The following is a 16,436-nucleotide window of genomic DNA, read 5'->3' as shown; positions in this document are numbered from 1 at the left end:
AGTTCATACAAATCTTTCCAGGTTTCTTGGAAACTCTTTCCTTTATCATTTCTCATAACACAATATTATTCTATCACACTCATGTATCATAACTTGTCCAAACATTCCCCCATTGATGTTGGGTGCTACAATTTAGGAAGAACATGGATATGTTGGAATGTGTCCAGAAAAAAATAAAAACAAAAATGAACAACTGAAGATATTTAGCCTGAAGAAGAGAAAATTGGGAAAGAATAAGTAGCTATCTTCAACTATTTGAAAAGGCAGCATGTGGAAGGAAAATTACAATTGTTTTATTCATCCATAGAGGTAAGAACCATAACCTATGGATGGAATTTGCTGAGAGGGAGAGTTTTATTCCTCATAACATAAAACTTCCTAATAATAAAAGCAAATCTCAGAGTGAAATGAATTATGTCAGGAAGCAATGCTGCGGCATGTGAATGAATTGGAACAATGTCACAATTTGTTTGATTGATTTACAATAAAATCAACAACTTCTTCCATCATTAAAGAGCTTTTAATAGGCAACATGTCCCATTTTCTGCAATCACTTGGTTTACATGATTTGGCATTTACAAGATTTGATACATTTACTTTAATTCATCATCAAGAAGCAAGAATACATTAGATAAATTTATCTTTGATGGGTACTTCATTTTTTCTCAAGCTAGCATGGGTTATTATATAGGTTTTCAGTAGCATTAATTTAAGTGAGTCCCCACATTAGTGATGCATGTTTATCTCTACCTCTTAGATAAATGTATTAAGCTTTTGTTAAATGGCATTATGCAATGTTGTATTGTGATATTCCGTCCCCATTGTAGGATTTTCAAGCCCATTGAAAGTCAAAAATCCCCCCAAAACATTTTGGGTAGATGTTTTATAGTCTGAAAAAGCTGAGATCTTACAGGATTATTTAGCTTTCTTTTGACAATGCTGTTAATATGGTCTTGGATGAAATCAGGCAATATCATCACTAAAAATTTCCTTTGTTCCATCTTCAGCACCCTAGTCTTTGTGTTCTTTTGTTTGTCACAAGGCAATGATTAGCAGTTTTTTTTAAAACTTATCTTACAAAAACAGTCAAAAAGAGATATTTCTACTCTCCTAGAAGAGATTCCTAGTGTCTTTCTCCTAAGCTCTAATTCCATCTGTTGCCATTGGATATCTCCGACTGGATGTCCCACAGATACCTCAAACTGAACATGTCCAAAATGTAGCACATTATCTCCTCATTGCCTCAGATTCATTCATTCTCAAAACTTAAGTTTTCTACAAACTTTTTTATAGGCACAACTATTCTTATAATCTGCTGAGTTCAAAACTATTGAATCATTCTCAAATCTCTGCCCTTCACAAATGTGTTCTGTTAGTTGGTAAATCTTCTCAGGATTATGCTCATGGTTTCTCTTGTATCCAATTCCCTCTCTCCATTCAAACTGCCACTCATTCAGCCCCTAATCATGTCTTCCTTGTAATATACTGTAGAAATCTCTTTATTGAACTCCTGGCTTCCTATTTTCCCCAACTTTCATCCCATTCCCCTAATCCATTTTTCACACTCTTATTTAAAAACATTCAGGTAGCTGCCTATTTCTCAATTTCTGATGAAACATCCTGAACAATCTGGGTCTCAGCAAACTGATGAAGAAATAGATTTATCTTGACATTTTAATCCTATCAGTTTGCTTCATATTTACCCTTCTAGGTTTATTGCATATTATTTCTTTTTACTTGCTCTCCTTTCTGAATCTGGCTGCTCCCTATACTTGACATTCCATATCCTGACTCCATGCCTGGAATTTATTCTTTTACTATTACTTCATTGAACCCCTAACTTCCTTCAAGTCTCAGTTCATGCACATGATAGTCTGGTGTTTAAATTAAAAAATGACACAGCTGGCAACAGCAGATCAACAAATTTTCCCACAGGTGTTTGATCTAGGAAGCAGACATGGGTCTTCATTTGGGGAAGAAAGCCTCTTTAAGGAATATATAGGGGTTGGAACTGGATTGCAATAGACATTTTAAATTCATCATGTCCAAAACTGAACTAACATCATCTATTATTGTAGAAGCACCCATTCCCCTACATCGAATCTGTTATCATCACTTGATTTTGCCTTTCTAACATTTCTCCAATAAATCCTCTTCTCTCCTCTGACCATCGTCATGACTTTATACCTAGATTATTGCAATAGCTTGCTGATGGGTCTTTCCCTCCTCCGATCCATCCTCTGTTCAGTCATTTAAGTAATTTTCCTAAAGCACTGGTCCAATCATGTCAAACAACCTCTCATCTCTCACTCAACATATGCCAGTGGCTCCCTATTGCTTCGAGGATCAAATACAAAATCCTGTTAGTTTTTCAAAGTCCTTCAAAGCCCTTCCAGTCTTCTTATATTTCACTCCCCAAAATGTACTCTTCAGTCCAGTGGTACTAACCTCCTATTTTATGAACAAAACATGTAATCTTTCAAATCCAAGCATTTTTTCTCACTATCCCCCATACCTGGAATGCTCTGCCTCCTCAACTCTATCCACTGGCTTCCTTAGCATCCTTTAATTAATTAAATTAAGTTTTAATTAAAATCTATGGGAAGGCTTCTCCAACTCTTTTAATTCTAATACCTTTTCTCTGACAATTTTTCTTATTTATCCTGTTGTCTATATTTGTTTGCATGTTATCTTCCCTAATTAAATTGTAAGCTTCTTGAGGACAGATATTGTCTTTTTCCTTTTTTTTTTTTTTTTTGACTCCATTTGACTTGTATCCCCAGTGCTTAGCACAATGCCTGACATATTTTTCTTGTACCACTCTTAATGAGTGCATGGATTGTAGCACACCAGGTCCTTCTAGCCTTGACCACCTTTTGAAGCCTATACAAATTCATGTTCATTGCCTCTGTGATACTAAATGTCCATCTTTTTTCTTCCATCCTCTTCTCCTTTTCCCTTCAATCTCTTCCAATATCAGTTCTTTTCCAATGAGTCCTTTCTTTTCATTGGCCCAAACATGTGAGATTCAATTTCAGTTTTTGTCCTTTAAATGAGTAGTCTGATGTATTTATTCAAGAATTGACTGATTTGATCTCCTTGCTGTCCAAGGGATTTTTTTAAGGAAATTAAAAATATATATCTATATGTCTATATCTATATGTCAGAAATGCTAAGCCCTTCCTTCACAGATGATAATATAAGTTAAATAATACTCAATTCAGAGAGCACTGCAAAAGTTAGTTTTAAATGGAAACTAAAATAGTGAAATGTTAAATATGTCAGTCAAGGGCCAGATTGTAGAAACAGGAACAGCCTCAAAGTCAATGGTAAAAGTAAGTGAATATTCCAAAATTTCTGGCATACAGTTAAAGCAGGCATCAAAAGGATAAATAGTTGCTCAAAAACCACATACTAATAAAATTTTAAAAAAATTAATGAATAGAATATCATTTTAAATATATCAATACATTAGATACATCAATTACATTTTTAAAACTACATCAATACATTAGAAATCAGACTAAAGAATTTATAAAAACCAAAATCAAATTCTGAGGGAAGACCATGGTATTCTATCCCCTCTTCTTTACAAGTATGGTGGACTTAGGATGAACCAATACATACAATGTCAGTTTTTTCATGTATTGGATTTGGAGGGGATGAAAAAGGCACAGACTGAGAAGTGGAGGTGGCATGTTAACCAAAAAGAATCACAATGAATTATTTTAGAAAGGATAGCTATTTCTCTTGCTGAGTTGCCAGAATCATATGAATTCTCTGGTGACAATGAAGGGGTAGTTTCTGTCTGAAATCTCTCTATTTCAACAAATTTTGTTTCTTTCCAGTATGAATTTTCTGATAAGTAATAAAATTAGACCTCCTACTAAAGCTTTTTCTACATTCATGCAAAGGGTTTCTCTTTTATGTGGGTTCTCTGGTGAATAATGAGATTTGCTTTCTGGCTACAAGCTTTCTCACACTCCTGACCATCGAAGGGTTTCTCTCCATTATGAGTTCTTTGATGACAAGTGAGTGCTACTCAGTAGCTGAAGGCTTCCTCACATTCATTACATATAATGTGTTTCTCTTCAGTGTGAGTTCTCTGATGAGTAATAAGTTTTGCGTGAAGTGAAGACTTCCACGTTCATTATATTCAAAGAGTTTTTCTTCTGTATGACTTTGCTGATGTTTAAAAAGACTTGCTCTCTTGGTACAGGCTTTCCCACACTCATTTCATGCAAAAGGTTTCTCTTTAATATGAACTCTCTGATGAATAGTGAGATGGTCCCTCCGGCTAAAGCTTTTCCCACATTCCTTATATACAAATGGTTTCTCTCCAGTGTGAGTTTTTTGATGTACAGTAAGGTATCCTCTCTGGCTGAAGCCTTTCCCACACTTATTACATACAAAGGATTTCTCTCCAGTATGAACTCTCTGATGAATAGTGAGATGGTCCCTCTGGCTAAAGCCTTTCCCACATTCCTTACATAAAAATGGTTTCTCTCCAGTGTGAGTTCTCTGATGTACAGTATGGTATCCTCTCTGGCTGAAGCCTTTCCCACATTCATTACATTCAAAGGGTTTCTCTCCAGTATGAATTCTCTGATGACCAATGAGATATCTCATGTACCCACACAAATGCTCTGCACCATATTTAAGTTCTTGACTTCAAATCCAGTGTTTTGCTAAAGGAATCTTGATGAGACCCACTGGGGTCTCTGCTCTTGGGACTCCAGGCTCCATCTTGCTTCTCCAACAGAGAGATCAGATCCAGTCTGGAAACAGGAATCCCCACAGAGAACAGTTTCTGGTAGTTTTCCAGCATCACACCCCTGTGCAGGGCCCTCTGGGCTGGCTCCTCAAAGTCCACAGCCACATCCCAGAAGGTCATTGATTCCTGAAAGGGAGCCATGAGAAAGCCAGAAGTCATACCTTCCTTGGGCTCTATCTGCTGCCTGGGGAAGAGCAGAGTCTTTACAGGACTATTCCTATTTTCTAGTCACGGGGACTTCTCCAATGAATTTGCCAATTGAGTCAGTTGAGCTGCTGAGTGTAGGACTTCACATGCAGAGCCTCACCTCTAGGGCCCCATGTTGGGCGCCAAAATGTAATATGCTTTCTAGAGCCCCATGTTGGGCGCCAAAATGTCGTGTTTGGACTAGCTCTCTGGAGGATCTCGGCACCAGCCTTGGTCTTAGTGAAGGAGTTCAGGAGGCAGGAGAGCCGCCAGGAGGATGGTCAAAGATGAAATGTCTCTTTCCACTCTTCTCAGCCCTTAAATACCTCAGTATGATTATATCATTACAGCACACTAGGCATGTGCTAACTAGAGAACCATTACATCATCACATCACACTGAGCAAGTGCTAACTCTAGTACCATTACATCACCTCAGCACACTGTGTTAATACATGTGTTAACTATAAGGACCCTGATATTGATATGTACATGCCTCTCTTTACTGTAAGTATCCCTTGCTTCAAGTAGAACACAGGTGGTCACACCCTCCTTGATTTCTCAGGAAGGGTGAGAGCCCTTAGGGGAGATGAGGAGCCAAACCAGACATTGTCATTAGGCTCCCTTTCGGCTGAAGGGTCTTATACCTTACCCAGAGTTCCCCCACTATCTATGGCCCTCTATAAATGAACACAAGTATAAGTAGATGAAATGTCTGTCAGCATCCAGCTTAGGACTGGCTCCAGCACTTGGAACCATCCACCTGGGATAAATCAAGTTTTAAGAGCCCAAGTGTTTGGAGGGAACAAACTCTTCTCTTTCACAATAATCACTAACAAGCTCCCAGGGAACCAGGCAAGTCAAACCACTGCCCTGAGCCTGGGCCACAAGTCATCCCAAGAGAATCCCTGAAGGAGTTGGGGTCTCAAAGTTCTGCCAGGGCTACCACCAACTGCCAGCTACCTGGCCTCAGACTGGGAGACTCAGAGCCCAGGACCCCTGGCTCCTTGCAGCCCAACTCTCCGCAGTGACCTGTGGGGAGAGGGTCAGCCACAGCCAGTGAAGCCCCAGGACAATGGGTGGTCCCAAAAGAAGGCTCAGCACCATCCACTAAGAGAGGCTGACGTCACCCTGGCCTCTGGCCCTTCCATCTGCTGGGACCCCAAGGTGCGAAGTCTTTCCCTTTTCATCAGGCCCAGCCATGACCCCAGAGGAGGCTCCGCCAATGCTTCTTGGAGGGAGGAAAGACGGGCTGGACTTGGCCAGTTAAGGGCTTCTGGCGCTGTACAGGGGATGCAGAAGTGACCAGATAAGAATTGGGGGGCTGTAGACCCCGAGACAGGAGATGGAACAATAACAGGACGCCACGTGGGGGAAGGATAGAGGGCAAGGAGAAGCAGCAGCATGGACCCAGCCGCCTTGTGGGGGAGGAGGGGTGGGGAGGGAAGGGAGGACTCCTGAAAGGGGTGTGGCAAGACCCAAGGAGGGAGGGGAGGCTGTGCACACACACTCACAGGAACCCTAACAAACGCTCACACCCAGGAGCTTATACACATCCACTGTGTACGCACATGCATACAAGAAACCATGGCCACAGAGTTCAAGGACTAGGGCACATGCACGTGCGCACTGTCAGGCCTGATGCTTGACCGCCCTCACTCTGCCTACCACTCTACAGCTGGAGCCGCAGTTGCGTCTATGCACTGTCGGGGGTGGGAGGAGAACACTTCTGCCTGTGGCTAACGGTGGGAGCCGAGGCCCCACGTGCGCAATGACACAAACCACATGGTCTGCCCTCCGTTCAAGGGATTTTCAAAAGTTTTCTTCAGCACCATAATTCAGCGCTCAGCTTTCCGTAATTATAGTCCAACGTTCACAGTAGTAAATACTACTGGAAAAACCATAGCTCTGATTATCCAGACTTTATTGGAAAGATAATGACTCTGCTTTTTAGTATGCTGACCGGCTTACCATAGCTTTCCTTCCAAGGAGCAAACGTCTTTACATTTCATGGCTGCAATCCCTATCTGCAGTGATCTTTAAAGGCAAGAAAATAAAATCTGACATTGCTTCCATTTCTTCTCCCTCTGTTTGCCAAGATCATAGCTGTTTTTTGTTTTGTTTTGTTTTTAATGGTAAACTCTGAGCCACCTTTTATATTCTCCTCTTTCACCCTCACCTGGCTCATAATAGGTGTTTAATAAAGGTTCATTGCCGCGAGCTTGGGCGCTTCTCAGATCTGACCCAAGTCACCTCTGGCTCCCTGTGGGTCACCTCTGCTTACAGTGATAATGGGAGGCCCTCAGAAGCTGTGCTCATTACACCTGTGTGCTCCCAGGATTGGGGATACGCTTTACGGTGTCAGAACAGGACAAACTTCCGGCCTCTAAGTATTAGATTGTGAGCTCCTTGAGGACCAGAATTATCTTGCACTTAACTCGGTATCTTGGATATAATAGGCGCTTAATAAATGTTTATTAACGTATGTGCTGCCCCAAAGGAGAACTCTTTCCTTATGTCCTTACTCTTTAGCATTAGTTAGTCCCTTTTCCAGTTACCTCCTACTTTTACAAGCTGTATTCCACTACCCCTTTATCCCAGTAAGGTCCTTGAGGAGCTTCGAAGCCCGGAATTTTGTAGATACTTCATAGAGGCAGGCTGATTTGGTTGAGCTGGGCTCTCCTGATGTTTTGTATTTTTTCAGGTGTATGAACAGCACAACTGAGCAGTTATTTGGTGTTTTTTTTGGATCCCTTCAGTAAATATATTCTATTTTCTTTTCTTTCAGAGTTGGGAGCAATATAATGCTGCATCAAATAAAAGCAACCGGGTTTTTCTTTATTGTGCATTTTTGGACTTCAGGTATGTTGTCAGTAATTTGGGAATAATAACAGTAATAATAACAATAACTAACATTTATATAGTACCTACTGTCAGCCAAGGGCTTTGCAAAGATTGTCTCATTTGATCCTCACAATAAACCTCAGAGGTGGATGCTGTTATTATCTTTATTTTATAAGTGAGGAGAGTAAATAGCATGCAGGGGTCCTCAAACTACGCCAAGCCGGCCAGATGCAGCAGCGGAAGACAATTATCTCCCTCACCCAGGGCTATGAAGTTTCTTTATTTAAAGGCCCACAAAACAAAGTTTTTGTTTTTACTATAGTCCGGCCCTCCAACAGTCTGAGGGACAGTGAACTGGCCCCCTATTTAAAAACTTTGAGGACCCCTGCACCAGGCTAGAGTCACACAGTTAGGAAGTGTCTGAGGTTGGATTTGAACTCAGGTCCAGGCCAGAATTTTATCCACTGTGCCATTTAGATGCTTCTAATGGAAGAAGGAGGAGGATGAGCATGAGGATGAGAATGAGGATGAGGAGGTAAAGGAGGAAGAGGGGGAGAAGAAGAAGGAGAAGAAGAAAGAAGAGGAAGAGGAGAAGGAGGAGGAGGAGGATGAAGAGAAGGAAGAAGTGGAAGAGAAGAAGAGGAGAAGGAGGAGGAAGAAGAAGAGAAGGAAGAAGAGAAGGAGAAGGAGGAGGAAGAAGAAAAGGAAGAGGTGGAGAAAAAGAAGAAGAGTGTATATGTTTAGTATAAGAAAGGAAAAAGGAAGAAAACTCAGATGACTAGAGATAGAATTGGGGTGATACTAATTATCTCTAGTTTATCTTGTCTAAATCTTGTTTTTACGGAGTTGTTTGCAAGTGCTCTTTCCTCTCCCTTCTCCATTAGATTATAAACTTAAGAACAGGTGCTATTTTTTGCTTTTCCTTATATTCTTAGCGATTATCACAGTATAGAAGGTGTTTAATAAATGCTTATTGACCAATTGTAACATGAATCCTGGGATAGGAGCTTCTATTGAAGTTACTTATTAAACTTTCATTTAGGTTATTTCCTGAAGGAATATTGAGTCAATCAGCATTATTAACTACTTACTATGATATACACATTGTTCTAAGCACTTGGAAAATATCAAAACACAGTCTTCTCCTCCCCAACGCAAATAATCTTTGCTCTCATAAAACTTATATTCTAAGGGGGAGGAAGGAAAGGGAGCACAACCTTGGCTATATATAGCTGTATCTAGAGTGTTCCAAAAGTCTTAATTTAGTTTTAAGCTTTAATAAGTCCAGGCATCTAAACACTACAAACTTAGAACAGATGACATTTAAAAGTTTAATTATTTCCTTTCTTTTACATTTATTTAGCTTTACAAATTTTAAATAATAATTTTTAATTTTAGTTTAATGTTTTGGATGATACTTTCTCAAACTAGTGTACAAGAGGTCTCCATTCTTGCCATCTTGGATACCTGATCTATCTTCATTGAATTTTGTTGTTGTTGAGGGTCACATCAAAGTTGTCAAAAAACCCTCTTTGGGGGGCTGATCTTGAGGCTAGGATTACATATGAAATCTTTTCAGTCACTGAGCAACAGCTGATGAAAGGTTTTATGAAGTTCAAAAATTGACTGGAGCAATGAAGTATAGCAAAAGATGGTGATTATCTTGAATTTTAATAAGAAATATTCAGTATTTAAAAATTTAAGAAATCAACCTTTTAAATGTTTTTATACTTATTTATATTTATACTTCAGAAGTTATTAAAGCTTAAAACTGAACTAAAAAATTTGGGAAACTATAAAACACATTCAGAGTACAGAGAAGATAATCTTGGGGGCAGCTAAGTGATGCAGTGTATAGAACATCAGACTTAGATCAGGAAGACCTGAGTTTCAATCTGGTTTCAAGATGTGTGACTCTGGACAAGTCCCTTAAACTTGTCTGCCTCAGTTTCCTCATATGTAAAATGAAATGGAGAAGGAAATATCAAACTATTCCAGTATCTCTGCCAAGAAACCTTCCCCCCCACAAAAAAAAAAAAAAACTCAGAAAGAGGTAAACATGATTCAACAATGACAACAACAACAAACAATCTTAGGTTCGCTAGCAGCTGCAGAGATAAAGAAAGGACTCAAGCAAAATGAGATGACTGTAGAAAAAAGCCAGAAATTTAGAAGTGGATCCTTTGTTACCAGTAGCTCTAAGTCAATAAGTCAATAATTTTCTCACTGAACTTCATCCTTAATGAGTTGTTAGAATTCTTAAATCATTTTGATGATCTCTGAAGTCCCCTCCACCTTGGAGATTCTAAGAATCTTGAAAAATAGGACTAGAGGAATTGTTACAAGAGGCTGCTAAGAAAAGTTTTTTTTTTTTTTTAAAAGATAGAGAAGACCAAAGCATACTGTGTTTATTGTCATTGTTAAGTCCTTCTTCGTACTATATTTCACATCAATTCCTCCCTTTCTATTCCCAGAAAATTCTCTAGATCTTCTCTCATCACTTATAGATCATTCAACATCTCACAGCCTATTGTATTAGCCTCCTTGGCTGGAGTTAACTTCCCTCCCCTAACATTCCTCCTACCCTTTTCTTGCATGTTCTCTCTACACTATGATTCACAATTTTTATTCTGTCTCTTTCCTGTTAAAAAGCCCACTATATTTTCCCAGTGCCCACACCGTCAAGTCTGCTATCCCAGGTCTAACTTTATTTTTTTTTAACTTTTTAATTAATAGTATTTTGCTTTTCCAAATACATGCAAAGCTCGTTTTCAACATTTACCTTTGCAAAACCTTGTGTTTTCTCTCTTCCCCCCTCCCCAGATAGCAAGAAATCTGTTATAGGTTAAACATATGCAGTTCTTCTAAACATATTTCCATATTCATTATGCTGTACAAGAAGAATCAGATCAAAAGGAAAAAAAAACATGAGAAAGAAAAAAAAGCAAGCAAACAACAAAAAACTGAAAATCCTATGCTTTGATCCACATTCAGTCTCCATAGTTCTCTCTCTGGATGCAGACAGCTCTCCATCACGAGTCTATTGGAATTGTCTTGAATCACCTCATTGCTGAGAAGAACCACATCTGTCACAGTTGATCATCACATAATCTTGTTTCTATAGTGTATGATATTCTCTTGGTTCTGCCCACTTTATTTAGCATCACTTCATGTAGATCTTTCCAGACTTTTCTGAAATCAGCTGCTTGTCATTTCTTCTATGACAGTATTCCATTACATTCATATACCAGATCTAATTTTAAAGTCTTCAAGGTATTATCCCAAACCTGACTTCTGTAACTTTATCTTCCCTATGCTTCCACTAGATTGGGAGTTTCTTTGGGACTGAGCTTGTTTTTTGCCTTTCTTATATTTCCAAAGTTTAGACAGTTCTTGGTACATAGTAGGCACTTAATAAATGTTTGTTGACTGACTCCTCAGCTGTCTCCCTTTCCCAGATAACTTTATTTGACTGACTACCTAGAAGGCATCCTTCCTCCTTTCTATAAGACTAGAAAAATTCCAAAAAGTCAAACCATTAGCCAGAAATTTGTGGCTCATATTATTAACTAACAAATAATCACTTATTAAGTGCCTACTCTATGTCACATTATTATATTGTTGCATATTATATTTTTCTATAATAGAATAATATTATTACAGGTTGTTATAACTTCTTTAGTCAATTAGTTATGTTTGATTCTTCATGTCTCCATTTGGGATTTTCTTTGCAGAGATACTGAATAGTTTGCTATTTCCTTCTCCAGCTCATTTTACATATGAGGAAACTGAGGCACACTTGGTTAAGTGAGTTGCCCAGGTAGTAAGCTATTAAGTAATTCAAATCCTCAGAATTCAAGGTTTCTAAATTTCAAATCCAACGTTGGATCAGCTTTGCCTACAGTAATCCTTCCTGGTCTCTCACTCCTGCTTTAGTTTAAGGGCTTTTGTTGCACAGAATACCTATGAAAAGTGGTCTTGGAAGGGAATTCTATCCCTTTGCTTCCTGCTCCTTGAGGCTTTAATGATAGTAAGCTCCCTGGGGGCAAAGTCCTTTGATTTTTTTTATTTTTATTTTTATTTTTTTGCATGTTATAGCATCGTGGTCCTGTTTGAGAACCAGGGACAAATAGCAACAACCTCTATATCTCCAACATTTAGCTGGCAACTGGGTGGTGCACTGAGTAGAGTCCTGGCTTGGAGTCAGGAAGATCTGAGTTCAAATTTGACCTGAGACATTATAGCTGTATGATCCTTGGCATGTTATTTAATTCTGCTTGCCTCAGTTTTTCTATCTGTAAAATGAGCTGGAGAAGGAAATGGCAAACCACTGCAGTATCTTTGCAAAGAAAACCCTAAATGGGATCATGAAAAATCTGATATGAATGAAACATCTTCAACACTTAGAACACATTGTACATATAATAAGTAATTGTTATTAGTTATTAGTAACAACAATTATGCACCCAATAATTGCTTGATATATTGTGCATATAATTGCATAATAATTCCTTAAATTGTACATAAAATCATTGGTTACGTGATAATTGCATAATTGAATTCAGAAGGTGCCATATAGTAAAACTTGTTAATTAGAATTAGAGGACCTTGACCTCTACCTCATACAGCTTACAACTTGTATGATCTTGAGCAAGTTTCTTTAGGACTCAGTTTCCTCATCTGTAAAACAAAAAGGGGGGCTTGGGCTACATGATCTCTAAGATCCTTTTAAGTTGTAAGTCTATGATTCTATGGATTCCTAGTTTTCTTTACTGCCTGAGAGTTAAATGGATCCTCCATGCTACACAGATGAAACATCTGCCTCCCATTTGCAGAATGAGCATGATGACCCTGAGCAGGATGAGCAGGATTCACAATTACATGATGAAATACCAGTTGCTGGTAGCTGGGGGCTCCTTTGATTGTTCACATCTTTTAATAGTCTGAGAGTATATCTTTCTGGAACTAGTAAAATGAAGGCAAATGTGGTCTATGTGGACAACTCCCAGCCAAAGTGATCTTTGCGAATTCTGGGAGATGACTGAAAACCATTACATTGAATTCCCAATCCCTATATTTTTGCCCACCTGCATTTTGGATTTCCTTCGCATACTAATTGTACAATATTTCAGAGTCCGATTCTTTTTGTACAGCAAAATAATGGTTTGGTCATGTATACTTATTGTGTATCTAATTTATATTTTAATATGTTTAACATCTACTGGTCATCCTGCTATCTGGGGGAGGGGTTGGGGGGAAGGAGGGGAAAAATTGGAACAAGAGGTTTGGCAATTGTCAATGCTGTAAAGTTACCCATACATATAACCCGTAAATAAAAGGCTATATAAAAAACGAACAACCAAACAAAAAGAACAACAAAGTGATCTTTGCAAAGGAATCATTCAACGTGGATTCCTACTCATTGGGACCTTGTTCCAATTCAATTGCTCCATGCTGATTTATTAAGAGCCTACTATGCACTACTCATTGGACAAACAGGGACAAAAACAAAACTGTCCTTGACTTTGAGGGGGTTAAAGTCAATGAAGGGAAATAATATTGGAAAAATAGAATAATAAATATAAAATAGAGGAAGTCTCAGAAACTTTGTACTGTTTTAAACAAAAGTAGCATAGAACTGTACTAGGAAAATATATGTAGAAATACGTGGAGAGAATATGTAGAAAATAAATAGAAAAATGTATGAAAAATATATAGAAAATATATAGAATATATAGAAATATTTAAATTGAAATATACAGAACATGTAGAAAATATAAAAAAATATGGAAAGAATAGAAAATAATTAAAGACGAGGGAAGACCTGTTGAAGGAGGTGCCACTTGAATCATGTTAGTAATTCTATTTTGGCTTTGATTTAGGGGTTCTAAATCTTCTTGGATTGATAGAAAACATAATTCACATCTATAGGAGTAGAAGATATTATGGACCACATTTGAAAATAGCAAATTTCCTAATCATCCATTGCATAAACAGAAATAAATCAATTTATCATATTTTCTTTTTTAAAAATGTTTTATTTTTCCAAATATATGCAAAGATAGTTTTCAGCAGTCACCTTTGTAAAACTTTGTGTTCCAAATTTTTCTAATTTATTATATTTTCTACCTCATAAAAGTATCATACAGTTTAGAGCTGGTATTGGTTTTAAAAATTACTTTTATTTTAAAAAGGAGGAAATTGATGACCAGGGGAATTAAATGATTAGCCCAAGGTCATAGAGCTAGTTGGTGGCAAAACTGGGATTTGAACCCAGACTTTTTGATTGAAAGGTCAGAGCATTTTCCTTTATGACATCTTTTTGTGTGTGTGTACTCTAGACCTCTCATTTCATTGAAACTACTCCAATAAGTTTTAGAGAATTATTTGGTGCCACAGAGAAATTAAGACAAGGCTTGCTAAATTTACATAGCCTATAATCCAGGTCCAGCCCGGCCTAGAAAAGGACTCAATTATGAAGGACTTTGAATGTCAATGAGAGGCTTTTATATTTGACCTCAAACTAGCTGTATGACCCTGTGCAAGTCATTTCACACTGATTGCCTTAGTTTCTTCATCTGTGAAATAAACTGGAGAAGAAAATAGCAAACCACTCCAGGGTCTGCCAAGAAAACCTCAAATAGGTCATAAAGAGGTAGGTACAACTGATAAAGAGCAAACATTCATCATGGAAGACCTGTTGAAATTGGTTTCATTTAAATTTAATAATCTTAAATTTCTAATTGTCACATATAAAGTAAATTATGAAAATAATATATCAAAGAAAGTATTTATTTTCAAAAGCTTTAGTTTTGCTTTCCCCTTCCTCAGTCCCTGTAGTCTCCTGAACTCTCTGAAGCTGCTGACTATAGTAATTTCCTTTTCATTATGCCTTCCCCTATTGAACTTTCTTTTGTGATCCAGAAAGAAAATAATATTTAAGCAGAATCAACTAACAAGGAGGAATTATTAAAATTATTGATAATTTGTTTATTGATTTATGAAATGACTATACTCAATAGACAAACAGTTTATTTTAACAATGGTCTTCAACATGAGTCAATATTTGTTTGCTTTCCCCACTGGACTGGATGCTATAGAGTGGGACCTTTTTGGAAGGAGAAAGTTCTCTTCAAGTACTTCTGCTGGTGTCATTGGAGTTAGCCTGAGACTGATTTGCTCTCTTCTGGCTTTGCTGTAGTATGGTAAACTAATCCTGGTCTGACTGCTCAAATCAGACCATTCATCATGAAAACCTGTGCTTTGAAACTGTTGTAATTGGCTTTCAAGCCATTAGACTAAACCATCATTGAACAGCTCTAAATTATTCCTTTCTAACTTCATCACTCAGATCTCAGAAGCCTATTGAGACTCACCCAGGAGTACAATAGCATCCGTCACTGGTTTCCTCTCTTGCTGTGTTCCCTCAGGAACATTCTTATCTTAAGACTGGCTAGAATGTGCCCCATTCATTGTACACTAATGAAAATGGTGTGGGATCATATTTTTATCAGTTAGTCATCAGAATTACCAGATTTCTAGCTGGTTAAATTTATAGCTGAGATTACAATTCAAATTGAATATTCAGCAAGGAACAACTGAAGCCAATTAGTTTGTTTAAGTTAACAAAAAATGATTTCTCCAAGGTTCACCTTTCCTCCTCCTTCTCCATGCTCTGGGATTATATAGAACCTTCTTAATTTGTTTATTCATAAAAAAAAACCAAAAATAATTTTTTTTTTAAAAAAAAGCTTGAGTTTCCCTTTCCCCCTTACTCACACTACAGTCATTTCCTCATAATGATGCTTTTTCCTATTAAAGCTTCCTTTCTAATCCATTAATTATATTTAAGCAGAACCAGTCAATATAGAGACAGAACCCAACAGTGTATGCAACATCCTATGGCTGTAGGTCCCATCTTTATTTATTTATTTATTTATTTTTCTTTTAGAGTATGCTGTCATTTATTAGAAAAAATTTTCTATCATCATTTAAAAAATTACTTTTATTCTATAATACTTTTAGATAAAATTCTCTGTCATAGATAGAATGTCAAGCTGACATCTAGGTTATCCATATGAACTCTAAGATTACATTCTGTTAGAAGATAACTTAAAGGCTGAAGTGAATAAAAGAACCATCCTTTTTTAGATGAAAGAAATTGTTTTATTTAGGGTTGTCCTTGCTCAAAGAACCTTGACTATAAATTCAGGCAGGAAGCCAGTGGAAAACAAAAATATATTTACCAAAGAAAAACTACTTTAAGATACTTTTTTATTTATCAAAATGTTGCTTTCATTTTGAAAGTTACCTGTTGAATTTTTTATTCATGTAGTAAATATGCTTTGGCCTTCTGGCCCAAATAGGACATTTGCAAATATCCTCTTACACATGTTTAAAAGGAAACATAAGTTGGATATCATAGAAACTTGCAGCTTTAATCCTTTACTTAACTTCAACTTTGCATTTGTCCTCTACCCTTGAGTCTCTTTGTTAAAATAAAACAAAACAATTTTAAATTCCCACATCCTGTTTCTGAGCATCTCTTCCCAGACCCCAAGTCCAGATTGATCTGTAGGTCCCATCTTTAGACTGAAAGAAGGAAGCTGATTTCTTTAATCAGGAATCTGATA

At 37.5% G+C, this 16,436-nt stretch overlaps 1 protein-coding gene across 3 annotated transcripts in view; it reads left to right on the top strand.

Annotated features, from left to right (window-relative positions):
- ADGRD1 (adhesion G protein-coupled receptor D1) overlaps positions 1-16,436 on the top strand; it is a 437,033-nt gene that overhangs the window by 231,812 nt on the left and 188,785 nt on the right. For all 3 annotated transcript variants that reach the window (XM_023496952.2, XM_031948389.1, XM_031948391.1), the window contains one exon: positions 7,748-7,821. In XM_023496952.2, the coding sequence (XP_023352720.1) occupies positions 7,748-7,821 (74 nt within the window). The remainder of the gene's footprint in view (positions 1-7,747; positions 7,822-16,436) is intronic.

Source organism: Sarcophilus harrisii, chromosome 1, assembly GCF_902635505.1.
Source record: "Sarcophilus harrisii chromosome 1, mSarHar1.11, whole genome shotgun sequence".
Lineage (NCBI taxonomy): Eukaryota > Metazoa > Chordata > Mammalia > Dasyuromorphia > Dasyuridae > Sarcophilus > Sarcophilus harrisii.
Note: the sequence above shows the minus strand (reverse complement) of the source record. Positions and strands in the feature narration are given on the sequence as shown.